This window comes from Vidua chalybeata, chromosome 15 (genome assembly GCF_026979565.1).
Source record: "Vidua chalybeata isolate OUT-0048 chromosome 15, bVidCha1 merged haplotype, whole genome shotgun sequence".
In the NCBI taxonomy this organism is placed as follows: domain Eukaryota; kingdom Metazoa; phylum Chordata; class Aves; order Passeriformes; family Viduidae; genus Vidua; species Vidua chalybeata.
The window spans coordinates 15,000,775-15,025,892 of NC_071544.1; the positions used below are offsets into that span (position 1 = coordinate 15,000,775).

The 25,118-nt window shown below is 63.6% G+C and overlaps 3 protein-coding genes across 14 annotated transcripts in view; 1 reads left to right on the forward strand and 2 right to left on the reverse strand.

The window, feature by feature from the left end:
• Positions 1-2,741: 2,741 nt before the first annotated feature.
• On the forward strand, positions 2,742-15,664 carry UNC5A (unc-5 netrin receptor A). Of its 3 annotated transcripts, XM_053956440.1 has the most exons (16): positions 2,742-2,856; positions 10,772-10,993; positions 11,133-11,276; positions 11,353-11,456; positions 11,569-11,749; positions 11,863-12,030; positions 12,219-12,383; positions 12,469-12,657; positions 13,063-13,362; positions 13,454-13,541; positions 13,621-13,789; positions 13,867-14,100; positions 14,196-14,345; positions 14,440-14,604; positions 14,689-14,864; positions 15,073-15,664. In XM_053956440.1, the coding sequence occupies exons 1-16, from the start codon at positions 2,742-2,744 to the stop codon at positions 15,230-15,232; spliced, it is 2,730 nt and encodes a 909-aa protein (XP_053812415.1). In that variant the 3' UTR covers positions 15,233-15,664. The 3 variants fall into 3 exon arrangements, with proteins under 3 accessions (XP_053812415.1, XP_053812416.1, XP_053812417.1); XM_053956441.1 differs by lacking the exon at positions 2,742-2,856 and having other exon boundaries at positions 10,702-10,993; XM_053956442.1 differs by lacking the exons at positions 2,742-2,856; positions 11,863-12,030 and having other exon boundaries at positions 10,702-10,993.
• A 63-nt stretch (positions 15,665-15,727) lies between these two features.
• Positions 15,728-21,408, reverse strand: HK3 (hexokinase 3). Of its 5 annotated transcripts, XM_053956435.1 has the most exons (19): positions 21,046-21,408; positions 20,764-20,916; positions 20,593-20,644; positions 20,357-20,519; positions 19,891-20,039; positions 19,583-19,732; positions 19,178-19,469; positions 18,917-19,100; positions 18,595-18,750; positions 18,242-18,475; positions 17,849-18,153; positions 17,632-17,771; positions 17,363-17,482; positions 17,184-17,279; positions 16,961-17,060; positions 16,655-16,838; positions 16,426-16,581; positions 16,024-16,257; positions 15,728-15,900 (listed from the first exon to the last, which is right to left on the reverse strand). In XM_053956435.1, exons 1-19 carry the CDS (start codon positions 21,147-21,149, stop codon positions 15,759-15,761), a joined length of 3,114 nt encoding a protein of 1,037 aa, XP_053812410.1. In that variant the 5' UTR covers positions 21,150-21,408; the 3' UTR covers positions 15,728-15,758. The 5 variants fall into 5 exon arrangements, with proteins under 5 accessions (XP_053812410.1, XP_053812411.1, XP_053812413.1 ...); XM_053956436.1 differs by lacking the exon at positions 16,024-16,257; XM_053956438.1 differs by lacking the exon at positions 21,046-21,408 and having other exon boundaries at positions 20,775-20,852.
• A 636-nt stretch (positions 21,409-22,044) lies between these two features.
• The window catches only part of UIMC1 (ubiquitin interaction motif containing 1), a 39,835-nt gene continuing 36,761 nt past the window's right edge, over positions 22,045-25,118 (reverse strand). For 3 of the 6 annotated variants that reach the window (XM_053956795.1, XM_053956796.1, XM_053956794.1), the window contains exons 11-13: positions 24,805-24,925; positions 22,985-23,048; positions 22,045-22,536 (exon numbers count right to left, since the gene is read on the reverse strand). In XM_053956795.1, the coding sequence (XP_053812770.1) occupies positions 22,283-22,536; positions 22,985-23,048; positions 24,805-24,925 (439 nt within the window). In that variant the 3' untranslated portion in view covers positions 22,045-22,282. Of the gene's footprint in view, positions 22,537-22,984; positions 23,049-24,804; positions 24,926-25,118 lie in introns of those variants that run through there. The other 3 variants (XM_053956797.1, XM_053956798.1, XM_053956799.1) reach the window with 3 other exon arrangements.

A 25,118-nucleotide genomic window follows, 5' to 3' on the forward strand; every position in this document is an offset into this window, starting at 1 on the left:
TCAGGGCTGGCCTTGCCCGTGGCTGCCAGGGCTGGGCAGGAGGTCGGGCACGGCACAGGCAGGGGTTTGCCAGGCTCCGTGGTGGTAGGAGCTGCCTCACCTCAGCTGGCCCAGACAAAAGTGGCACCTGGGGCATGTGGTGAGAGGTGAGCAGTGCCAGGGAGGTGACATCCCTAGGGAGCTGGCAGCTACAGAGCCTGGGTGTACCACTGCTCACCAGGTGATGCCCTCCCCCCACCTCCACCTTAATCCAGTCGTTTTCAGAAGAAAGCCCTGACACAATGGCTGTAGCACGTGGCTGAGCCATGACCGCAGAACGCTGGAGAGGAGAATTAATTTTTAATTCCACCTTAATTACTCTGAGTAATAATCCATTTACAGCACCCAGTGGGACCGGTGTCTCTGGCATCCCCCTGGGGCTTGCAGGGCACCCAGATGCTGAGCATGTGGGGTTGGAGGCACTGGGCCAGCCAGGCACTGCAATCTTCTCAAAGACTCTGATTCCCGTGGCTCCCCATGTGCTGCAGCCCCTCACACCACCCTGGCAAGTGGTCAGGGGTCCCAGATGCTCCCACAGGCATGAGCCAGGCAGACATTGACCCTTGGCAGCAGGACTCAGGGCTCTGGCAGCTGTAGAGCAGGATCTGGCTCATCCATCCCCTCAGTTTCTCCTCAGCAAGAGGGAAAGCAAGCGGAATTAAAAGTGATCTCCTCAATCTGTATTAATTAGAGTTTATTCATTCGTCAGTGCACCCTGCCACTTCTCCATTGATGACCCAGCCATGCTGGCCTGCAGCACAGGAGGGACATTCAGGGTGACACCACACAGCCATGGCACAGCCCCTCCGTGGCACTGAGCAGCACCAGCACATGGCGAGGGGAGCTGAGAGAAGCTGAGGCTGGACTGGGCACCCCCAGCTGGGCACTGGGACAGGGAGGATGCAGTGGGTGCCCAGGAGGTGGGAGTATTGTTGCTGGCACTGCCAGCACAGTGCCAGGAGCAGGAGTTGGAAGCCATCCCAGGAGAGAGGTGCAAGGAGCAGATGGGGCTGGCATCGCACGTGGGACCCCCAGCCCCCTCCCCACTGCGCTGCCCCCGGGCAGCACCGTGCTGGGTGCCCACCTCAGGTGCCATCTGCACTGGGTACCCCCACCTCGTCCTGTCCTGCTGCTTGCCTGGGGGGTTCGGCCGCTGAGGGAGCCCGAGCTGGGGGTCCCAGCACTGCGGGGGAGCTCGCCCCGGTTCCCATGGCAGCCCCCCGGAGCTCATGTGCAGAGCGGTGACTTCAGCAGGAGCAGATGGAGAAGCAAGGAGTAAAAACATCCTGTTTCCATGCAAATGCCATCAGTAATAACGAGCCAGCCTGAAGGAGGGCTGTTATTGCTGCGCCAGAGCTCTGTTTCCAGGGGCTGGGGCTCTCCTCTGCCACTGGCCCCCACCATTGTCCAGGCAGATGTCCCGGGGCTCGTGGATCTGCTTGGGGCAGCATGGTGGGATGAAAACAGGCTCCCACGGGTGTCACCCCACAATCGCTGCTCTACATGGCTGGTCCAGGACTGCATTGGCACAGGAGGTCCCGGGAGGTGTGTGATGATGGGAGATGGCTCTGGCCTCGTCCCAGAGCGGTGCTGGCAGTGGGCTCGACTCTGCCTGGCACTGCCAGCATTGCGCTGGGGTGGAAGGAGGCCACAACACAGCTGGTGCCACCCGGGAGAGCTGCGCTGGCTTCACACACGCTTCAGCTCTTGAAGGCATCAGAGCAGTTGTTAATTGTTCCTGATGCCACTAATGAAATTATTGCTGCATGACGCTGGGAGCCACTGCCCAACCCCTGCTGCTGGGGACAGGGCTGCTCGACAGCCACAGACTTTGGCTGCCACAGGGTTTGGGGAGTACGCTGGGCACCCCGGTACAGCCTCAGCCCCCTTTGACCTTTGCCCCTTGCCCACACTGCAACTGCCCACTGGTGATGGTAACACTGCTTGTGGGCACCTTGGCAGGGCACAGGGAGGAGACAGAGAGGGAAGGGGCCACATCCTGCAGCTGCATCCTCTGAGAGAGGCCAGTGTGGCTGAGCAATGGGGTACCTTTAGGCCAGACCACCATGTGTGGCAGTAAGGTGGGGTCCCACAGGTGACCCACGCTGCCGCAAAGATTGTGGTCCCTCTTCTGTGACGTTTCCCGTGGGGTGCCAGGCTGGGCTGGGGAGCATCCCTGGGCATCACCTGGTGGTGCAGCAGGGGCTTGGGGTAGAGTGGGGTGTGGAGGGGAGATGAAGCGTGTAGCAGGTGTGAGCTGCCGGGGGGTGTCCCGGGGGGTGCAGAGCCCGGGGGCGTCCCGGAGAGGGGAGTGACGCCGTGCCGGGGGATGCGCCGTGCCCGGGGGGGGATGCAAGCCGGGGGAGCCGCGCCGCTCTGCGCTCGGGGACGGTGCGGACCCCCCGTGCCGGCTCGGGTGTGTGCAGAGGCGGGGGGTGCAGTTCCAGCGGGGGGAGCGGTGCCGGCGTTGCGGGCGGGGGGCGGCGGCGGGGGCGCGCCCAGCTGTTGCGCCGTCCCTTCCGCGGGCGGGTCCGCGCTCCCGCCCCGCATTGGCGGCGCCCGGGCGGAGCGGAGCGGCGCGGCGGCGGGCGGCAGCCGCGGCGGGGCCGGTGGCGGTGGCGGGGGCGCCATGGCCCGCTGAGGGCGGCGCGGAGCGCGGCCCGCCCTGCTCCCTCGCCCCGCAGCGCTCCGCGGGGCGCGCCATGGGTGCGCGGCCGCCCCGCCGCCGGGCCCCCCCCGCCGCCGCCGCCGCCGCTGCCGCCGCCGCGCCGGGGCCGCTCGGTGCCCTGCTCGCCGCTGCCCTGCTCGCCGCCGCCGGTGAGTCACCGCCGCCTCCCGCGGGCACCGCGCTCTGGGCGGGAGGGGGGACCGGCGGCGCGGCGGGGACCCGGCACCGAGACTGGGCGCCGGGCAAGGTCACCCGGGGAGCGGCGGCGGGTGGGTGTCCTGTGGGACGCCGGTGCCCTCACGGGGACGGCGGCCGTTCGTTCGCCGTGCGGGATGCCCGCTGGCTGTGGGAGGTTCGGGGGCTGGTGGGGCGCCCTCCCGGAACGGGGATGTGTCCCCCGCCCCTTGCCCAAGCGTGGCCGCACACGCTTGTCCCGCCGGCACTGCCCCGGACGCCGCCCGCACTCGGCGGGGCTGGCGCTCCCCGCCACGGCTCCGCTCCCCCGGGGCCCTGCCAGCGCCGGGCAGCGGTGCCCGCAGCGCACCTGCCCCACGCGCGCCGTCCCTGCCCAACGCACAGCATCCCTGCCGCTGGCACAGTGTTCCTGCCGCTGCCATCACTTGGCCGGGACACGAGGGACCGCGGTGACGGGATAGCCCGGAGGGTGCTGTCACGCCGCGGGGGTGCGCGTGGGTGGTCGTGACGCGGGGAGTATGCGGGACTGTATCGGTGGTGCTGCAGACGCGGAGGTCCGGAGCACGGCTGCCCCCGGCAATGCCCCCCAGGGCAGGACCCGGCAGGAGCGGGAGCGGTCGGGTGGACCACCGGGGCTTGGTCGCTCCTGCGGGCGGTCCGTGGGGTCGGCGGCCGGGAGTACGGTGGGTGCCCGGGGCTGGCGGCCGCTGGCAGGTGTCACGGCAGACGGGAAGTGGCGGCTGCAGACAAAGGACCAGGCTGGGGGCGGGGAGCTGCGCGAGGCTGGACGTGAGCTCCGCGGGGGGCCCGTGGGGGGGACGGGACTCTCCCTCTGTGCCCGAGGGTCCCGGCCCCCTGACCCTCCACCCGCCAGCAAACATGTCCCCTAGCGTGGTTTCAGTGCGTTGGTGGGCACGGCAGACACCCAGAGGGGGCTGCAGCCCCAGTGCTGCCCGAAACCGTCTGGGCATCCCCAGGGACCCTGCGTTCCCAGCACGGCCCCGTCTGCAGGAGGACGCTGCAGAGACGGCGCGGTGGATGGGCACCTCTTGGGTGCAGCGGACCCTATATGGAGGGTGCTGTGGCACCCAGCTGGGCATGGACCACGGCTGTCCCCACGGCACGCGTGGGAACTGTGAGAATGGATGGAGATGGGGGGCAGAAGTGCAGGGGGTGCACCAGAGCACCTCATGCCAGCCCTGTGACAGGAGGTGTGAGGAGCCCGGAGGTGCCAGCACCGGCTCAGGCAGAGTGGTGTGGTGCCGGTCCCCATCGCTCGCTTGGCAGGCAGCTCACAGCCAGCCGCGGCACGACTGAGCCCAGTCACCTGCGCAGCCACTGCTTGGCACAAACGGGGCAGGCTGGGCCTCTGCTCCAGCCTGCCATGGCATGGCACAGCGTGGCATTTCACAGCTCTCCTCATCAGGGTCGCCAAGCCATGGGTTGGGGACAGCAAACCTAGATGTCCAGGCAAAGGGCCCCTGCCTGCTGGTGGAGCAGCATCCCTGGTTGTGGGCTGCCCGCCCGCTGGTGCCCGCAGGGGAAGGGCGAAAACAGCAGCAAGGACTGGGGGCCACCCATAGGCAGCAGTGAGGGGAAAGCCCCCAAGGTGGGGGGCTGCCCTGCTCGGCTGCTGCACTGGCAGGTGGGCAAGGGCAGAGGGGTAGGGTCCTTCCCAAGAGCTGCCCCTGGCCCAGTTGTGCCATGGGCACTTCCCCTTGGCATCGTTGCAGCCAGTGCCAGGCCCTAGCACATCTCCTGCCCAGCCCCCCAGCGGCTCCTGCTCCAGCTCCTCTGGTCGGGGCCACGGACTCTGCTCTAACCGCACACGAGCCACGTTGTGCTGCTGACTTCCCAGGGCTGCCAGGGACCCCCGGGCTCCAGCAGACAGCCCCCAGCCACTGCACTCCACAGCCTGATGCCCCACAGCCTGGCACCCCAGGTCGTTGCATCATACATGACCCTACTGCCTGTGCCTGGCTGGGCACTGGTGGCTCCGTGGGGCGGGCAGGAGTGCAGGGTGGCGGGCAGGGCTGGAGTGCGCCGGGCACCGGGAAGCTGCCGTGCCGGCTGTCAGCACGAGCACGCGGCAGACGCAGCCTGCCCAGGGCTGTTTGTTCTGGCTCGGTGCCACGCGGGGCTGGCACTACATCAAACCGTGCGGAGCCTGGCAGGTGCTTGCGGGAGGGAACCGGGATGCTGATGGTGCCACCAGGGGCTGGGCACCCCCGGAGTCACCGCGGGCACCTCATAGCCTGGCCCACCGGGGTGGCCAGCAGCACACGAGACCACCCTGTTACTGATGCTGGTGCCCAAGGGATGTTGGCATGGGGACTGAGTGCTGTGCATGTCCCACTGTCCCCCCTTCCCTGTGCCCAGGGGTGCACCCTCCGTGCCAGCACTGCTCTGTCTGTCAGCACAATCGCTGGTCCATGTATTGCATGTCTGCCCATGGGAAGGCTGAGATGGGCTGGCTCCAGACTGGGCACACTGGGACCCTGTCCTCATCCAGTCAGTCCCAGTTGCCCAGTACCCCTTGGCTCTGCTGTCTGCCTGCTCTTTGGGTGCTGCTCCCGGGGGGCTGTCAGGCAGGTTGGTCCCCATGGGCCCCCAGACCCTGCTCTGCCGGGGCTCCTGCAGGATGGGGTTCTCAGGCCCCAGGTCCCTCAGACAGCCCTTGCTGCCAGACGGTTGTGAGGTGCCAGGGCTGCCGTCACCACTGGGTGACACCCGTGGGTGAGAGGGGAGAGACTGTGGGGCTGGACACTGGCACCTGGGACTGTTGTCCCCTGCCCGTTCCGATGGGATGCAGGGCTGAGGTGACCTTGACACTCCTCCCAGTGGGGCCAGGGCTTGGCCAGAGCTTTTGCTTTTCTCATTGTCAGTTAAAGGAGAGCCAGGGAACACACTCACCTTCCCGGGATCAAGACCCCGGCGACAGCTCCCACATGTTGCACCGGGCCAGTCTTGTGCCTTCCACCATCCCAGTGCTAGACTGGCCTGGGGGGCCCCCTCATCCTCCACTGAGCACAGGACCCCTTCCCCATGCCGTGCTGCTGAGAGGGGCTGGCAGGTCTTGGGCACGAGTCCTGCCGGCACAGGGGGTCTGGGGTCTGTAGGGCTCTTCAGCTACCCAGAGCTGGTCGGGAACATGTCCCCTCTCAGGCTCTGTGTGTGCCTGGGTAAGAATGCCCGGCCCTGGATGCCGGGGCTGGTAGCCCTCAAGCAGGCAGAGGTGGTCCCTGGGGAGGGGCTGCCACCTCCGCCTGTCTTTGGTGGCACTGGCACCATTGTCCTCAGACTCCGGGCATGGTGCAGCGGGGGTCATGTGCGGGCACGGCCAGGGCGTGCAGCCCAGGGCGGGCGCTGGGAGCCCTGCCCGCCCTGGCACATGCTAATTGCATGTAATGGGGAGAGCAGTATCAGCTCAAATCCGTAATTAGGCAGCTCCATTGTCATGCAAACCCGCCTAATTCATTCACAACCAGCACTCGCTTCATCAGCGCCCAGACGCTGCCAGGCACTCACCGGGAGACAGGCACCTCCACACAGCCTCCCCCGTGGCCGTAGGGCTGGCACACGTGGGCCACACGCCTGAGGGGCCCGGACAATGCCCAGCTTGTGGGGACACGCCAGAAAATTGGGGACACGGTTCAGGGTAGGCAGGGGCACCCCGGGGTCACGGTGCCCACTGGAGCATGGAGGCCGTGTTGGCATCATGTGCCCATAGTCGCATCGTCCCCAGTGCTCAGCACGCGCCAGGCTGGCCAGGAGCCAGGTCCTGCTGCCCAGCATTGGCACCCGACCCTGCTGGCTCTCTGCCCAGCCGGGGCTGGCACTGGCACCCGCCTGGCGTTACTATGGGACTGTGTGGGGTGGAGGGGTGGGCGCAGGGGAAGTGTTTGCCGATGTCCTGATGGCCCAGGTGAGGGTCAGAGCAGCTGGGCAGTGCTGTGGCCCATGGCTGGGGCGTCTCCCGGAGGCAACACCAGCTGATCGTGCCTCACAGCCGGCCTCTCCCAGCAGCAAGGTACCCAGCTCAAAGCCTCAGACGAGCTTTTTGATTGTGGCGACTTGTGCCAGTTCCCTTCTCTGCATCCTGCAGAGAGCAAAGTGCCAGCGACGGGGACCCCTGTGGGCAGGGTTGGCACCCCCAGGCTCCCCTGGGAACAGATGGGAACCCTCTGCCCTCCCCCTGATGCCCACCCTTCCCTCGTTAAGGCCAGAGCAATCAGCAGCAATTATGGCTTTAATTACCTGATGCTGGGGCTCAGAGTGCCAGCAAAGTGCAAGGAAATCTTTCATGTTAATGGTGTGCCAGGCCTGGCACGGCCACGATGGATGGGGCACAGCTGGGAGCAAATCTGCCGGCTGCAAAGCCCACGGGGATCGGGGAGATCCACCGAGGGGCACAGTGGTGGAGGCAGGTGCTGGCATTGAGGTCCCCACGCTGCTCTGGGGACCCCCAGAGTGGCAGCAGCAGTCAGGGGAGCATGGAGAGGGTGGGGGCAGAGGGAGGATGGGGTGGGATGCCCCATCGGGGGTGGCTGATGTGGTGGGCAGCAGCGTTCAGACAGACCCGTGCCATTGTCCCACTGCAAGCAGTTACCTGCTCCCTCCCAGGGGCAGCTGTGCCACGTGGGCACCCACCGGCCGTGCCGGAGCTGGCGCTGCCGCAGCCACTGGCGGGCAGCCTCTCCTCAGCAAGAACACGCTGACCTTCTCAGTGTCTCCCCGCGGCAGGCACAGAGGCACCCACCAGGCTGCTCCCGGCTGCTCCGGGGACTTTGGCACTGTCATCCAGGCAGGATCAGCCCCTTGAGGACCAGAGGGACCATACTGGGGCACCCACTGGGGCCTGGTGTGTTCTATCAGTGCCCCCCCCCCCCCCCACTCCAAAATGAGCAGTGCAGTGTCCTGTGGTCTCTCCTTGACCAGTAACACCAGCACACCTGGTGTTTCTGCTGCTGGGGAGCCCAGGTGCTCCGGTGAGAGGCTGTGTGACCACCTGGGGTGGCAGGAAACAGGGGAAGCTTTGTACCTGGGGGGCGCGAGCAGCTGGGGGTCCCACAGTGCTGTGACGAAGGCAGGGGCGGGTTCCCAGAGCTCACAGCGTGGTGTCCCCATCCCCTCTGCACCCTGAGCTGGGTGTGGCAGACTTGTTCCCCAGCCCACCATCCTTCCCCTCCATCAGGCACCACTCGCTAGCCCACGTGTTGGGGGGATAATTTATGTTAAAGCCCTGCTTAAAGCACCGACTTTACTGGCTCAGATTTATCGGCGCTGGAGCAAACTGTGCTCCCAGTCACTCCTTCGGCTGCAGGGAGAGCGGCCGAGGCTGTGCCCTGCCACGGTGAGGGAGGGGCGAGGGGTGTGTGGAACCCAGCGCGCCCCCCCCCCACCCCCACCCCGTCGGCTTGTTCCCCGTCCCCGCCGAAGTTCCCCGGTTCCCTTTGCCAAGGTGACATAAGCATCTCGCCTGTTTCCATGACAACGCAGCGGCAGGTGAGCGCGAGGCGGATGCGGGAGCCGGCACGCGCCACGTGGGGGGCCGCTGCCCACAGGGCGCCCACGCTGCGCCCGCACCCACGGGCTGGGGGTGCCACGCTGTGGGGGGACCCACAGGACGCGGGGGGCCCGCAGTGCACAGAGGTGGCTGCAGAGTGCGGGGCACCGGTGGGGCGCAGGGGGCCTGTGCTGTGGGGATGTGTCTGTGGTGTGGGAGATGCCCACGCTGTGAAGAATGGCTGTGGAGTGGAGGGGTCCACAGGACATGGGGGGCCCACAGCGCATGGAGGTGGCTGCAGAGAGTGGGGTGCCCATGGGATGTGAGGTGCCCACAGGATGTGAGGTGCCCACGGAGTGTGTGGCAACCACAGTGCACGAGATGCCCGAGGTGTTTGGCATAACTGTGACGCGTGGGGTGGCCATGGTCCATTGGATGGTCACAGGGTGCGTGGGGTGCTCGTAGAGCATGCAGAGCTCACGGTGTGTAGGGTCGGCATGAAGGGGGTGCCTGTGGTGCATGGGGCACCCAGACCACAGTTCCCCTGCTCCCTCGCAGGGCTCCAGGCTAGCTCCAGCCTCCCGGCTGTGCCACATGGTTCCATCCATGCCCACACCACAGCACAGAACCTCACCAGTGCCTGGCACAGTGCTCAGCAGCGGGACATCCAGGGCTGGCTCTGCTGCTCACTGCACATCCCCAGCTCTTTTGCTGTCCGTGCTCCCCCCGCTCTGCCCACAATGCACCCAGCACCCCGCTTGGGTGGGCAGCTGCGGGGGCTCCATACCCATCCTGCCTTCTCCATGCCTTGCTGCTGGTCCCAGGCTTCCTGCGCCCCTCCACTCAGCCGTGATGGATAGACACGCAGCTCGGCAATCGCTGTACTCATTTCACGTGTGATTAAAAAGCTGGTCCTGCAACACAGTTCACCCGGCGCGTCTGCTACAGCCGCCCGGGTGGGAGGCAGCCGCGGTGCTGTGCAGCAGCAAACATGGCATTTCATAAATAAATTGGGTTTATTTACCCGGAGCCCACATGCCAGCATGCGTAGTGCAGTGTGGGCACACGGAGCGCCCGAGCAGCAGCCACAGCGGTGGGACCCGCGGGTGATGCGGCGAGCTGTGCCGCAGCCGGCACGGGGACAGCCCCGCGCCGGGGACCGCAGCGCCTGTCCGTGCCGTGACCCCCGGGCCGGCCCCAGGCTGCGGCTGGCGGGGGGTCGTTAAACCAGTGAAATATGAGATGCCTGTATATCCCCGACAGGAGTTTTAATTAAATTAATTGCCAGTGACATTGTAAAAGTGCTGATGGGGTAATAACCGGCGCGTTATGGTCGCCGTTTATCTTCCCCGCGTAAATTAGCTGCCGCACCTTGCCCGTCCCGGCGGGCATCGCGGCGGGCTCCTCGGCACCCACTCCCCGGCTCCGAGGGGCCTGAGCCAGCTGGGGGTGTCGGCAGGGCTTGGAGCCTCCCTGGGGGACTCAAGCAGGGCCCAAGGGACCCCCGTGTCGCTCGCGTTCCCGTCACGCAGGCGGCCGTGCCGGGCGGGAGCCAGCAGCGGTGGGCACAGGCAGTGGGGTCCCACGGGCACATGGGGAGTGGCTGGTGGTTGCCAAACGAAGGTACTTAATTACTGCGCATTCCATCCCATTTAATTGCTTATTAAATCCTAACCAGCCAATTAGCAGCAGCAATTACAGCTTCATTCAGTGACACAATCGCTATTTTATCGTTTGTTAATCAAATGCTTATTTAGGGCCTTGGTTTATTAACTCTTTCCACAGCAGGCACTGGCGGGTGGGGAGAAGAGACACCTGGCCTTGTCTGGGTTGGGGGATGTGGATATTGTGGGACTGTGCCATGTGTCATGTCCCCAGCACTGCTGTCCCCCTGGGGGTATGTGTGTCCAGCACTGAGCCATCCTCACCACCCTGGGGACAGCCAGCCCCCATGTGGGTGTCAGTGGCACAGGACAGGGTGAACTGCTGTGCTACCCTGCCGTGTCACCACGGCTTGTCCAGCATCCCTGTGCCACTCTGGGGTGCAGCAGGGCAGGATGTGGCCCCTGGTCAGTGCCTTACAGCATGCTGGAGAAGGGGGTGGCAGGCGCCCCGGAGGCGTGAGCAATGGCCCTTGTTGGTCACACTACATTTCCTTTTCATTAGTGCTAAGTGCGGACATGAGGGATCGGCAAGGGTTCAGCGGGCGCAGCCACTGCGTGGCTGCTTTCCCTGATGGATGGCAGGGTGGGAGAGGGCTGCCGCACTGCTGGTGGAAGGGACAGTGGGAAGGCACAGGGCCACTAGCATGTGGCTGTCCGGCGTGGGTGATGTGGAGGTGGCCGAGCCCCATCTCCCCACAGGTGCTCAGCAAAGCGCGACCGTGGCCAACCCAGCATCTGGCGCATCCTCGGACCTGCTGCCACACTTCCAGCTGGAGCCGGAGGATGTCTACATTGTGAAGAACAAGGCAGTGAGCCTGGCCTGCCGTGCCACCCCTGCCACGCAGATCTACTTCAAGTGCAATGGCGAGTGGGTACACCAAGGTGACCACGTTACGCAGCACAGCACCGACCGCAGCACTGGTGAGCGCCAGCAGGAGCGGCGGTGCCAGCCCCACTCCTGGGAAGCCACATGTGCCACTCTTGGCGGGGCTTGCCTGGGGCTGGGGCATCAGGGACACCTCCTGGCACGCCAGTGTGACGTGCCACTGTCCGCTGCCAGGGCTGCCAGTGATGGAAGTGCGCATCGAGGTCACCCGTCAGCAAGTGGAGAAGATCTTTGGGCTGGAGGAGTACTGGTGCCAGTGCGTAGCCTGGAGCTCCTCTGGCACCACCAAGAGCCAGAAGGCCTTCGTGCGCATCGCCTGTGAGTGTCTGCAGGTGTCTGGACAGAGTGTGGGGCGCTGTCCCCAGCCCCCTATCTCACCCCTGTGCCTCCCCAGATCTGCGCAAGAACTTCGAGCAGGAGCCGACTGCCAGGGAGGTCTCCATTGAGCAGGGAATCGTGCTGCCATGCCGCCCTCCCGAGGGCATCCCCCCTGCCGAGGTGGGTCCCTGCAGCTGGGTAGGAGAGCATGTGGCTGAGGATACCCCTCACCCAGGGCGATGATGTGTGTGATCCCAGGCAGGCACCCAGTGACATCCCTTGTGCCCTACAGGTGGAGTGGCTGCGCAACGAGGAGCTGGTGGACCCGGAACTGGATGCCAACGTCTACGTGACACCAGAGCACAGCCTGGTGCTGCGTCAGGCCCGCCTGGCCGACACCGCCAACTACACCTGCGTGGCTAAAAACATCGTGGCCCGTCGCCGCAGCGCCTCTGCTGCCATCACTGTCTACGGTACGGCCCCTCCACACCAGTCCCCACCATGCTGCCCTGGTGTCACTCTCCCTGTCCTGTCCCTCCCTGCGTCCCCTCAGCGGCAGGGTGCTGACGGGTCCCTCTCCACCCAGTGAACGGCGGCTGGTCGACGTGGACACAGTGGTCAGGCTGCAGCACCAGCTGTGGACGGGGCTGGCAGAAGCGGAGCCGGACGTGCACCAACCCCACACCCCTCAATGGGGGTGCTTTCTGTGAGGGCCAAAATGTGCAGAAAACCGCCTGCACCACCCTCTGCCCAGGTACCTGCCCTGCTCGGGGCACCGCCACCGCCCCGTCGTGCCGATGCTGCACTCCCCACTGCGCCCATTGCAGTCCCTGTCCCCACCAGATGTCTTGTCCTCCAATTCCCCTATGTGTCCGTCTCTGCCGGCCCCGGGGCAGGGAAGGGGGGTGGCAGCAGGGCGCTGACCCCAGGCTGTGCCTGCAGTGGACGGCGCCTGGTCGGAGTGGAGCAAGTGGTCGGAGTGTGGGGCCGAATGCACCCACTGGCGCAGCCGCGAGTGCTCGGAGCCAGCGCCACGCAACGGAGGCCGGGATTGTCATGGCCCCGAGCTGGACACCCGTAACTGCACCTCTGAGCTCTGCACCCACGGTGAGCACGGTGGGGATGGCAGGGTTGTCCCCTGGGAGGGGGGACTGGGGGGTGACCATGTGTGCTGATGCCCTGCCCCACACAGCTGCCCCCGGCGCAGAGGACGTAGCACTGTACGTGGGGCTGGTGGCCGTGGCCGTGTGCCTGGTGCTGCTGCTGCTGGTGGGGGTGCTGGTGTACTGCCGCAAGAAGGGGGGCCTGGACGCTGATGTGGCTGATTCCTCCATCCTCACCGCTGGCTTCCAGCCCGTCAGCATCAAACCCAGCAAGGCTGGTGAGTGAGTGTTGCAGGGACAATGCACCCACACTGGGACATGGTGTCCCTTGGACCTGCAGGTCGGGGACATACCTGCCAGGGAGTCTCTGAGCAGGGGCTACAGGGCACCGTTGGGTGGGGTTCTGTGCCCAGTGGGGTCCTTGGTCTTGAGCTGATTCTTTCCCTTATGGGATCCCTGACCTAGGGACAGGAACTCCACATCTTAGAGTCCCTGACTGTGGGGTCAGTGCTCTGTGCCACATAGGGTCAGGTCCCCAGGGATGGTGGCTGTGTCCTACGGGGTCCTCACTATGGGGCAGGGACTGTGTGCCCCATGCCCTCTCGAGCTGACTGTGCCCATGTACCATTGCTGGGGACCCCCTGTTTCCACCTTGCACCACAGTCGCTTGCTCTGTGCTGCAGACAACCCCAGCCTGCTCACCATCCAGCCAGACCTCAGCACCACCACCATGACCTACCAGGGCTCGCTCTGCCCACGCCAGGACGGCCCTGCCAAGCTCCAGCTGCCCAATGGGCACCTGCTGAGCCCGCTGGGTGCTGGACGGCACACGCTGCACCACAGCTCACCCGCCGCCGAAGGTGCTGACTTCGTGGCCCGGCTCTCCACACAGAGCTACTTCCGCTCCCTGCCCCGCGGCACCAACAACATGGCCTATGGCACCTTCAACTTCTTGGGGGGGCGGCTCATGATCCCCAACACAGGTACAGCAGGGTGGGGATTCCAGAGCGCTGCCCAGGCCAGGCAGGGTCCTCATGGGGCTCACCCCCTGCCTGCACCCCCATTCCCACCCAGGGATCAGCCTGCTCATCCCACCCGATGCCATCCCGCGGGGGAAGATCTATGAGGTCTACCTGACCCTGCACAAGCAGGAGGAGGTGAGGTAGGTGCTGGGGCTGCTGAGGCACGGGGCTGTTGGAGGGGGTTCTGTCCTGACTCAGCTGCCCCCATCGCTGCCCCAGGCTGCCCCTGGCTGGCTGCCAGACGCTGCTGAGCCCCATCGTCAGCTGTGGCCCCCCTGGGGTCCTCCTCACCCGCCCCGCCATCCTGGCCATGGGGCACTGCGTGGAAGCCAGTGCTGAGAACTGGAGCATCCGGCTGAAGAAGCAGTCGTGCGAGGGCACGTGGGAGGTGAGCAGGGGCGAGGGGTTTCAGGGATGGAGGAGGGACGGCCACGGCTGAGCTGCATCTCTGCCTGGGTGCCGTAGGACGTGCTGCAGCTGGGCGCTGAGCCGTGCACAGAGCTGTACTACTGCCAGCTGGAAGCGCAGGCTTGCTACGTGTTCACGGAGCAGCTGGGGCGCTTTGCCCTGGTCGGGGAGTCCCTCAGCATGGCGGCCTCCAAGCGCCTCAAGCTGGTCCTGTTCGCGCCAGCCGCCTGCCCCTCGCTCGAGTACAACATCCGCGTCTACTGCCTCAGTGACACCCAGGACGTCCTCAAGGTACCGGGGTCCCCAACCTGCCCATCCCGGCTTGGAGCGAGAGCTGCGCTCCTGGTGCGAGGCATCTCCTGCCTGACTGCTGCTTGTGCTGGCAGGAGGTGATCCAGCTGGAGAAGCAGCTGGGAGGGCAGCTGATCGGAGCCCCCCGGGTGCTGCACTTCAAGGACAGCTACCACAACCTGCGCCTCTCCATCCACGACATGCCCAGCTCCCTCTGGAAGAGCAAGCTCCTCGCCAGCTACCAGGTGAGGAGTCTGGCCGGTGTGTGGGGATGGGGATAGAGGTGTAGGGAGATGTCCCTGCCACTCTGCCACACACAGATCTGTCACCCCACTGCAGGAGATCCCCTTCTACCACATCTGGAGCGGGCTGCAGCCCTTCCTGCACTGCACCTTCACCCTGGAGCGCCTGAGCACCAGCACCTGTGAGCTGGCCTGCAAGATCTGGGTCTGGCAGGTGGAGGGAGATGGGCAGAGCTTCACTGTCAACTTCAACATCGCCAAGGTGAGGGCAGGACTGGGCCACTGCTGGGGGTGGCCATAGGATTGCCTCACATCCCTTTCCCTCCCTGCTTGTGTTCTCTCCTAGGATACAAGGTTTTCAGACTGGCTGGTCCCCGACGAGGTGGGCACCCCGGCTCTGGTGGGCCCCAGTGCCTTCAAGATCCCCTTCCTCATCCGCCAAAAGATCATCAGCAGCCTGGACCCGCCAGGCACACGGGGAGCCGACTGGAGGACACTGGCACAAAAGCTCAACCTTGACAGGTAATGCAGACTGAGGATAGTGCTGGGGATGGGGTGGCATGGTGGATGGGGGCAGGGGTTCTGGCCTCATCCTGCACCTATGGATGGATGCTGGAATGCTGTGAGATCCCGGGAGAGGGCTGCTGAACAAGGTGAGGTTAGCATGGGGTTGATAATGGGACGTGGAGCTATCTCTGTGCCCTGACGTGGTCCCTCTGTCCCCTTCCAGCCATCTCAGCTTCTTCGCCTCGAAGGCCAGCCCCACAGCCATGATCCTCAACTTGTGGGAAGCACGGCACTTCCCCAACGGCAACCTCTCCCAGCTGGCTGCCGCCGTGGCCGAGGTCGGCAAGCAGGACGGTGCCCTCTTCTCCGAGGCTGAGTGCTGAGCATGGTGGGTCCCAGGGGACCACCACCATGGGGCCAAGGGGGGCCCTGGCTGGCCCACCAGGCTCCTACCGCCCCACAGCACACGAGGAGGGCTACCTGGCCCCCTTGGGAGGGCAGGATGCACCTGCCCCATGGCAGTCAGGCCCCTCCAGCACTGTGGCAGCGGGACTCAGCCCAGCCCTGGGGGTCCCAGAGCCCCGTGGTGGGGGACTGGGGGGGCACTGGGTGTGCGTCGTGCGTGCGGTGCCGTCGTGGTGTCTGCGTGTGGGGCCAGGCGGCCCCGGGCCCCGTGCCGTGTTGTGTAAAGCCCGTTTTTTTAATTCTGTATTAAGTGCATTCAAGTATTTACACTTGGCCTTATGTACATAGCGGTGCCGCGGGCGGGGGGGTCTGCCGGACGTGAATGTAAATAAATTCGATATATATTGCTACGTGGGGCTGTGCCCAGCCATGCGCTGCCCCACGCCCCTCATGATCCCCCCAGAAGTTGGAGGTGCAGACCAAAGAGCTTTATTGGAGCGGTGGCTATTCCATGGCGTTGGCAGCGCGATAGGCCGCAGCTGCCACGAGCGCGGCCCCTTTCCCCGAGCCGTCCTCTGATAGCAGGAAGGACACATTGCAGTTGGGTGCCAGGTCCTTCAGTGTCTCCTGGAGGTTGCTGGAGAAGCTAGGCAGGACAGAAGGGGAGGGTGAGGACTGATGCTCCCACCCTATGCACACCATGCCTCCCACCACAGACCCCTTCTTCATAGGGCAAGGATGCCCCACGGGTGCCTGCCACCCCACTCACCACGGGTGCAGCTTGTACAAGGTGCCATCCACCCCAACAGTGACAGACAGTTCATCCAGGCCCCGGTTCTCCCGCATCTTCTCCACCACAGCAGCCAAGCCAGCAGCACAGAGCTGGGCTGCACGCAGGGACACGGTCTGGCACACCTCCCGCATCAGCACGCTGTCCTCGAAGGTGGCATCGAGCTCCAGTTCGTTCAGGATGGCCCGTATCTGCCGCAGGGCCAGCCCATTGCTGCTCCAGACCAGTGCCACTGTTAGCAGCAGAGTCCCCAACCCCATCACTGTCCCCATCCCTTAAGCATTCCCCTGTCTGTGCCAGATCAGTGTAACCTGGCTCCTCTCCTGGTGTTCTGATACCCCCGCCCTGGATTCAGGGAACCCACGGGAGCCCAACACTCACAGCTCGATTGTAGAGAGGAACTTGGTCTTGAAGATGTCCTTGGTCTGGAGTTTGAGGCAGGGTTTGCCTTGGAACAAGAGCTCTTTCTCTGTCATTACCATCAGGATCTGACGCACGATCTCTCCCAGGTACATGCCGCTGATGAGCTTCTCAAACCTATCCAAGGCACAGCCTCAGCTAGGCACAGCCACCTGCTCCCAGCCCCCTCTGCCCCAGGGCCCTCACCCACCTCTGCTTGCCCGGGTTGATGGTGCTTTCATCCACCACCTTGTCGAAGTGGGTGAGGAGATGGTCTAGGCAGCCGTTGTCCCCAAAGGCCCCCCACTCCATGTTGATGCACATGCGGCCCTGGTCCCCCTCCACAGTGCCCACGTTCCTCATCTCCTCCATGTAACAGGCATTGGTCCCTGTCCCTGCAGGCCCCATGCTGGTGTCATCCCCATCACAGTTCTGGCAGAGGCATGTGGCCATGCCACGTGGGGTAGAGGGGTGGTGAGGAGACAGGGGACCTCCTGGATGCAGAGATGCTCCTCACCCACAATGAGGCCGATTTCACATCTGGGGTCATCATAACCACAGGCCATCATGGTTCCCACCGTGTCGTTGACCAGAGCCACCACCTGCATCCCTAAGTGCTGCCAAATAGGAGATGGGGATACATGGTCTAGTGGCACCCAGACAGCTCCTGGGGCTGACACTGCCTGGATGCAGGTCCCCCTACCCCTGGGGACAGGGACAGGCCACCAGACATTCCCTACCCGTTTGCGCTTGGCAGCGTCCCGCAGCAGCTGGACAACGTCCTGTCCCACGCAGCCTGAGGCGCTGAAGCCTTTGGTCCAGGTCAGCAGCAATGCCTGCAAGAGTGGCAGAGCAGGGCCAGGGCAGCACACATCCTGAGGTCCTTCCCACCGTCCTGGTGCTGGAGTCACCCCCTCACCTTATCCAGGCCCACTTGCTGGCAGGGGAAGGAGAAGGTAAAGCCGAGAGGCAGCATCTGTGTCACCAGGTTCTGCTTCGTCTGGAAGTCTATGATGCAGTCCATGATGTGGTCAAAGAGCTGTGGATAGTGGCCATTGTCAGCATGGCCAAGGCTGGGGCAATGTTGGGGGGGCCTCTCCCAGCCCCATCATGGCCCCATGGAGAGCAAGTAGGGAGGCAATGCCCATGCCCTCACCCCAGCCACTGGTCACAGGTCCTCAGCCTCACCTCCTCGCCAGTGCCCTGCATGATGGCAGCTGGGATGACGTAGATCTCGCTGGCCATGCTGATGCCCTCCTCTGCCACGCGAACCACCAGCACACGGAAATTGGTCCCCCCCAGGTCCAGAGCCAGGAAGTCACCTTGCTCTGCAGGGAGCCAGCACAGTGCATTAGCAGGGCCACAGCCTCCTCAGCACCCCATTGCCGGTGTCCCTGTCCCTTACCAGTGCCATCAGGTGTGTGAGAAACATAGGTGGGCAGCATGCGGACAGAGGCAGTGGCATTGGTCTCCTTACACAGGCCGCGTTCCATCTCCTCCCTCATCAGTGCCTGCACTTTCTCCAGGTCATCGCGGCTGAGCCGTAGCGGGGCCAGCACCTCGTTCACCACACGGCGCTGGGCTGCCAGGCGCAAAGCCACTGCTGTCACCATGGCCGCCCCCCGCCCAGAGCCATCTCTCGAGGGCAGGAGGGTGGCCATGCATTCAGGGGACAGTAGCCTTGACACGCTCAGCAGGATCTCCTCAAACCTGCCAAGGATGAAGAGGATAGCATGGGCTAGGTGTGAGGCATCCCGCTGGGGCAGCACCCCACTGGGAGCCCTGTGTTCCTCATTACCTGGGGTAGCCTGTGAACAATTCTCCTTCCACCCCCACGTTGACCATCAGTGTCTCCAAATCCCGGGTCTGGCACATGTAGCTGAGGATGGCAGCCAGCCCAGTGGCGTGGAGCGAGGCAGCGCGCCCCACCACTGCCCGGCAGATCTGCTGCACCCGGCCGCAATCCCGCTCGCTTGGCTGCAGCCCCAGAACCTCCAGAATCCTCCTAACTTCAGTTATGCTGTCCTCATTGCTAGAAGGCAGATCACAGCCTTGCAGCAACCTGCAGGTTCACCAGCCTGCAGCGAGGAACACCCATCCATCACACCCCATCCTCCCACCCATGGCAGCTCCTGGTCCTCAGACACTCACTTGATGATCTCCAGAACATGCTGCATTGTGAACACTCCCTTCTCCTTCAGGACAGCAGCATTGGTCCCAGTGAAGATAGCTTTCTCAGCAGTCAGGGCTATCAGTGCGTGCCTGACAATCTCCCCTAGGTACAGGGTGCCCACCATCTTCTCAAACCTGCATGGGTTTGAGCCCACATGGTCGTCAGTCATGCCTCCCTAGCAGCCTCCCTTGGCCCTTTAAGAGCACCCAGGAGCATTGCAGGGGAATGTGTGCTCCTGTTGGTGGAGCCTGACATGTTCAGGGATAGATGGGGAGCCTGTCCTTTGGGGAGACGGAGCACCTATTCTCCCCAGGGTTGGAAGATTCCTCATCCACAGATTCATCATAGGGTGTGAAGACGTCATTCAGGGTGCCATCATCCCCAAAGCAGCCCCACTCAGTGTTGACACACATCCGCCCGCTGGTCTCGTCTGTTGTTTCCACCAGGTACGCCTCGGCCATGAAGCAACAGTTGGAGCCCTTGTCTGCAGGAGTGATGGGGCTGAGCACCAGCACGGCCCCCAGACCCACCTCCATGGCACACGCGGTGCCCGAGTCTCACCTGCAACCATGGCGACCTCACAGGCTTTCCCCTCCATGCTGCAGGTCATCATGGTGCCCACAGTGTCATTCAACAGGGCAACAACTTCCACACGGCAGAGCGGGCCAGGAGTAGATTGAGAGGATTTCCTGCCCCTCCATGGGGACAGCCAAAGGCCACCTGTCTCATTGGCCTCCACCTCCTGCTTATCGTGCTTATCCTGCTTATCAATGGCTGACTGCAGCAGCTGCACCACGTCCTTCCCCACCACGCCACTGCAGCTGAAGCCCTTGGACCAGGAGAGTAGTTCTGCCTGTGGAGAGCATGTGGCAGAGCCATTGACCTCTGGCACCAGAGGTGTACCACCACCTCTCCCCACTGCTGCTGTGCTGTGGTCACAGCCTGGGACAGGGCTCTCCCCCTCACCTTGTCCAGCTGTGTCTGCCGGCAGCTGAAGGGGAACACAAAGCCCAAAGGGAGGTGTAGCTCAGAGCCGTTGATGTCAGAGCTGTTGGTGTCAGAGCTGATGGTCTCGGCAAGGAACTGGGACACGCATTGTGCAATGAAGTCAAAGAGCTGCAAAGTCATGACTGAGGGTAAGGGCTGCTCGCCTTGCTCAGCACCCAGGCTGTGGAAGGCAGCCTTGAGCTCCAACACCAGCCCGGAGCCCTGCTGAGCCTCCGTGATGCTGGGCAGCCCAGCACCAGCCACCCTTTGCCATGGCCTCCTCATACCGCTTCCCCCTCGCCCTGTGTGATGCCCTCTGGCATGTCAAAGATCTTGTACATCATTTGAGGGCTCATGTTTCCATCTCCGTAGAGGGTCACCAACAGGGTCCGAACCTGGTTCTGGCACAGCTCCACCACCAGAAAGTTGCCCTTCTCTATGGGGGAACAAAGGCAGTGTCAGGCAAAGACCTTCCCTGTGGCAGATCTCCCAAAATCTGCTCCTTTCCCTGTCCCAGGGACAGTCACTCACCCATGGGGGAATCTCCTGAGAGCCTGAGACTCTCAGAGGGGCCAAGGGAACAAGCTTCTGGCTACTGCCCCTGCACTGGGCAGTGGCAGAGGAGAAGGTTATGGACCCCATAACTAATCCAAGAATGGTTTACCCCTCCCCAGCACCCCCAGGGTCAACTCCAGTGAGGTGTGCAGGGCTGCCGGTAGCAGAACAGTTCATCCTCAGGCTGGGCTGCCTTACCAGTGCCGTTGGGAGTGGAGCAGATGTAGGTGGGCAGCATCCGCACTTTGGCCTGTGCATGTGTCTGGCGGCTCAGCCCCTTGCACATGTCCTGCATCATGTGGCCCTTCATAACGTGCAGCCTCTCGAGTGGGATGCTGAGTGATCGCAGGGCTCGTTGTATCTGGGGATGGTGCATTAGGGCAGAGGTGCAGAGGCTAAGGGCAGGGAATGACTGGAGCATGGATGGGCCTTACCGGTGTGGTGTGGGAACTATCACGGCGCTGGTTCAGATTGTTCGCCAGGAACCTGCATGGAGGGAGGTGGCATGTCACCCACTGAGCTCTGGCCTGCAGGACAGGAGAAATGCCTGCCCTTGCCCAGGCACACAGTGGGGCTGGGGGGCCTGTGCCCAGCTCTGCTCCCACCTGCTGTCTACCTCCATGCTCCATGAGGGGTCCATACTTTCGTCCTTGTGCAGTATCTTCACACTGCCTCTGCGGCTGTGGAGGAGGCAGCTCTGCCCCATCACGGTCATAGGGCCGAGCATGGGAGCGGTGGAAGGAGAGGGTCCCCACAACCTGCAAGAGGCCAGAGGCTGATGTCTCTCTCCCCTGCAACAGCCTGGGGGACCCGGGGAACCTGCGTGGCCCCATCCCCGGCCCCACAGCGGTCTCCGCAGGGCAGGAGCCGCTCACCGGTCCACGTACCGGCTGTCCTGCTCCTGCACGCCCAGATTTCGCCTTTGGTCTGTTCTGTCCGCCCCGACGAACCGGCCATTTTGGGACCTGGGCCGAGTGCTGCGACTGCCCATGGCGGCGGGGCAGGGACCGGTGGTGTGCGGGGCCGGTGTTTGTGGCCGGTGTGGGGCCGGTGGTGTGCGGGGCCGGTGTTTGTGGCCGGTGTGGGGCCGGTGGTGGCCGGGGCCGGTGGTGTGCGGGGCCGGTGTTTGTGGCCGGTGTGGGGCCGGTGGTGTGCGGGGCCGGTGTTTGTGGCCGGTGCGGGGCCGGTGTTTGTGGCCGGTGCGGGGCCGGTGGTGTGCGGGGCCGTTGCGGGGTCGGTGCGGGCGGGGCCGTTGCCGCCGCCGTCCCCCTGGCAACAGCCGCGCCCCGGGCCGCCATTGGTCGCCCCGCCGCGAGCCGGCCCCGCCGCGGCCAATGAGCGGCGCCGCTCGGGCCCCACCCGCGGGAGGGGCCGCTCCCCGCTCCGCGCTCCCGGCCGGGCGGCAGCGCGGCTTAAGCCCGGGGTTTAATGAGCTCCGCACCAGCTCGTCCCGTTAATTAGGCATGGGTCGCCCGCCCTCGTTCCCCGTGAGGGGATCTTAGAGCAGATCCCTCCAAGGCTCGGTCCGAGGCAGGCAAAGCCCCGCTGCCTCGGGGAGCGGGCGTACGGCCGAGCCGCCTGGGGACAGGGAAAGCCACCAAGGACACGGGGACACCCTGGCTCCTCCGGTCCTTGCATCCGCGGACTGCGGCTGTCAGCTGGCACCAAGGTGCCCTCTGCCAGTCCCGGCTGGGAATGTTAGTGCTGTGCTGCTGCACAGAGCACAGGACACTGCAGCCCTCTTGCCCTGAGCCCCCCCACCAACCCCAGCTCCAGGAGAGGCCCGGGGAAGTGTGATTTGGAACCCACCGTCTGCTGCTCCTCCTCTCCTCCCACAAGTGCCCTCCCCTTCCCCAGAGAAAGCCAGCACAGCTCTGCCGTGGTGCTGCAGTTTCATAAAAACATACATAAATATATTTCCATTTCTGTAAGAGAGAGCAAAGCTGCACAGGCACCTATAAAACACACAGTCACTTCTCCACCCAGCGCTCCCAGCACAGGTCGTATAAAACATATAAAAGGGGCGCAGAAGACAAAGGCTGCAGGTGAAGCAGGGGTACAGTGCCAAGAAGACCCTTGCTGGGGCACAGGGGGCTGCTGGGGGTCCCTGCAGCACTGCCACCCTCAGAACTTGTGCCTTCTCCGGCGGCAGCCTTTGGGCCGTTGCTGGCTGCCTGCGTGGAGAGCCATGGGCAGCTCTGAGTCCACCACACCATCCATGGCTTCCAAGGAGATGCCGGGTTTTGCAGGGGACACGTGGAAAGGAAGGTGCTGAAGGGAGATGGGGCTGTCTGCCGACGGCTCCCCATCAGCTGCTGAGAGTGTGGGAGAGGACTGTTGGTCTCCTAATCCAGTGAGGGGAGTCCCTGCGTCAGCACCTGCAACAAAAGCACACATCAGCCCTCCTGTGTAACCCACGGGTGCTGCCAAGAGCACCTCTCCCCCCTCTTCTCCTCCCGTCCTTGGATCCATGGAGGGAAGCGCTGGTGCACAGACAAGGACAGCAGAAGCCTCCCACATCCCCCAGGAAGCTGGACATGTCTTAGTGCAATGGTTCAGAGTACACCCCTATTCCTGCAAGGGCTCTGCGCTCTGGTGTGGGTCCAGTGGGCACACATCCAGTGGGTACTGGCAGGAATGTGTGCAGCCAGCTGGGGAATGCTGACAGCCAGCTAAACCCAAAGCCTCCTGCTCTGCTCAGGAAGAACAGACCCTTCCAAGGGGAATTTACTCTCCCAAAACAGCCCAGGCTGAGCCAGGACCAAAAGGGGAGAGCTGGGAAAGAGCAGCCCTGACCCGGCCAGGCTGGCATAGAAAGTTTTCCACCTTCAGACTTGCTCTCCGAGAGCTCCAGCATCCTGAGGAGTCCTCTCTCCTGCCTTCCAGTGTCCTGCCAAGGAGACGAGAACCACCATCACAGCGCTGCCACGAGGGAACCCCTTAGCCAGGATGGCACTTGTTCCCCCAGCCCTCAGGGTCAGGCTAGGGACAAGAGGGACTGCTGCTTATCCAGGGCCTCCAGCCACCTGTGGGAAGGGCACTGTTCTGTGCCCAACCCAACTAGTGCTCAAGCAGAGGCAGCAAAGAGCAGCTAATCAAGCAGAACCTGGTAAAGAAGGAGGCCAGGGTACAGGATGCCAGCCTCAAGCCCAGCCAGCAAGCACAGGGCTGAGATAAATGGGGGCATCAGGGGCTCTGACACAGCTGAACACATCCCCCAGCACTGCATGTCCAAGGGCAGACTCGTCCCACTCTGTCCAAGGGTATTGGTGCGTGGTGCTGGAGGGAAAGGCCTTCAGGGCACTGCCAGCCAAGGAACACACCTTGTGCCCTCTCTCTGCCCCTGGGAAGATGCAGCCATGCTGGTCACACATGCTAGGGGAAGACCACTCGGCTGGCTGCTTTGAGCCTCACTGGCCCAGCAGAATCCCCTCTCCTGGCTGCTCTCTGCCCCCAGAACTGCTCTGGAAGGCATTGGCATCCTGGCTGTGGCAATGGAGCTGCAAATCACCTCAAAATGGGCCACTGCAGAAAACTGCAAGCCCAATTGTGCCATTAGGAAGCTTTGCAATGGCCCAGCCAATGCCCAGGCTTCCCCAGTGAGCTGCCACCCCAGAAAAAGACAAGGTCCAGAGGTAACAGAGCCTTGCTGAGCCTTCCCAAAGAGCCCCCTGGCTTCAGCATCCTTCCCCCATACCCTGTGCCTGCTTGCAGGACCCACACACCAGCCAGCTGTGGGGCACAGGGATAGAATCAAAGAGCCCCCACAGAGCTGGTCACATGCAGGAGCAGCCATGCCCTGCAGTACTCTGAACCACACAGTACTTGGCTGAATCCCAGCCAAAATCATCAACCAGAAATCTCATCATTTGCATCTGAATCCCTAAAGGGCTGAGGTCTGTGATGGATTTAAGGGATTATACAAAACTAAGACATCATGTTGCATCTTCATGCCGTGAATCACATTTCTGAGCACAGGCAAAGCTGCAGCACGAGGGTTTTGCCTGCAAGAGCCAGCAGGAAGGCCTGGAAGGACCCTCTGTGCTCCCCTGGGACTGCCACAAGCAGGAAAAAGCACGGTGGGGGCTAACACCTGGCGAGTGACTGTGAGCCAGCTGCCACCCACGCTCCTGCCTCCCACCTTCTCTAGCAAGGCATGTTCCCCACACCCACCACACCTCCAGCACACTCACTCCCCCACAATTCTCCTGGGACACTGCTGTTCGCTCCCAGCACTGAGCAATTTCCCCTGCTCTGGCTCTACAGCCTTCCCCATGGGAATGGGCTTGTGGATATCCAGATAGGTTTGTCATCCTGACGCTGGCCTCCACTCCATCGACATGCAGCCGAGGAAGGCTGCAGGACTGAGGCGTGCTGGCTGGCAGCAGGACAGCCCTGGCTGCCTGCCCACTGGAGAGGCTGCTGGCAGCTCTGCTGGATTAGCTCACCCCTGGGACCGGTTGGTGCTCTCGCAGACCGGCGTGGGAAGGAGGGCAGTGAGTTCTCTGTCCACAGTGGCCCACAGGGACAGGCAATCCTACATCAGGTCAGCTCATCCCTGCCAACCAGGGAAACAGCTCCTGCTGCCAACCCAGCCCCACACCCAGCGCAAAGCAAAGGGGATGGTGTGCAGGGTCGCCCCTCACCTTGACTCTTCGCAGCCTCCTGGTTCCCTGAGCTTGCCTAGCAGCCTGAAGGCAGCTGTCCACGTGCCTCTGATACTGCAGCAGTGGCACCAGTGACTTACAGAGGTAGCACTTCTCACACCTGCCAGGCAGCAAAGGACAGAGCACCGCATTAGGATTCACCCTGCACCGGGCTCCCAGACACCGGTGGTGACTCTCCTCCTCCAGGCCATGCTGTGGAGAAGACGTGTCACCAAATCCAGTCTCGCTCAGTGGGGTCAGGCCAGCACCAATCGCAAAGACTGAGTGATTATCAGTTTTCCCTGCCTGTTCCT

Bases quoted from the DNA above. Each gene is read 5' to 3' on its own strand.
- UNC5A (XM_053956440.1), top strand. From the start codon at position 2,742: ATGGGTGCGCGGCCGCCCCGCCGCCGGGCCCCCCCCGCCGCCGCCGCC. The intron at 10,994-11,132 runs GTGAGCGCCAGC...GTCCGCTGCCAG, and splicing joins CAGCACCGACCGCAGCACTG to GGCTGCCAGTGATGGAAGTG. The intron at 14,865-15,072 runs GTAATGCAGACT...GTCCCCTTCCAG, and splicing joins CAAAAGCTCAACCTTGACAG to CCATCTCAGCTTCTTCGCCT.
- HK3 (XM_053956435.1), bottom strand. From the start codon at position 21,149: ATGGGCAGTCGCAGCACTCGGCCCAGGTCCCAAAATGGCCGGTTCGTC. The intron at 20,917-21,045 runs GTACGTGGACCG...GGCCTCTTGCAG, and splicing joins GTGCAGGAGCAGGACAGCCG to GTTGTGGGGACCCTCTCCTT. The intron at 17,772-17,848 runs GTAAGGGACAGG...GGCTCCCTGCAG, and splicing joins TCACACACCTGATGGCACTG to AGCAAGGTGACTTCCTGGCT.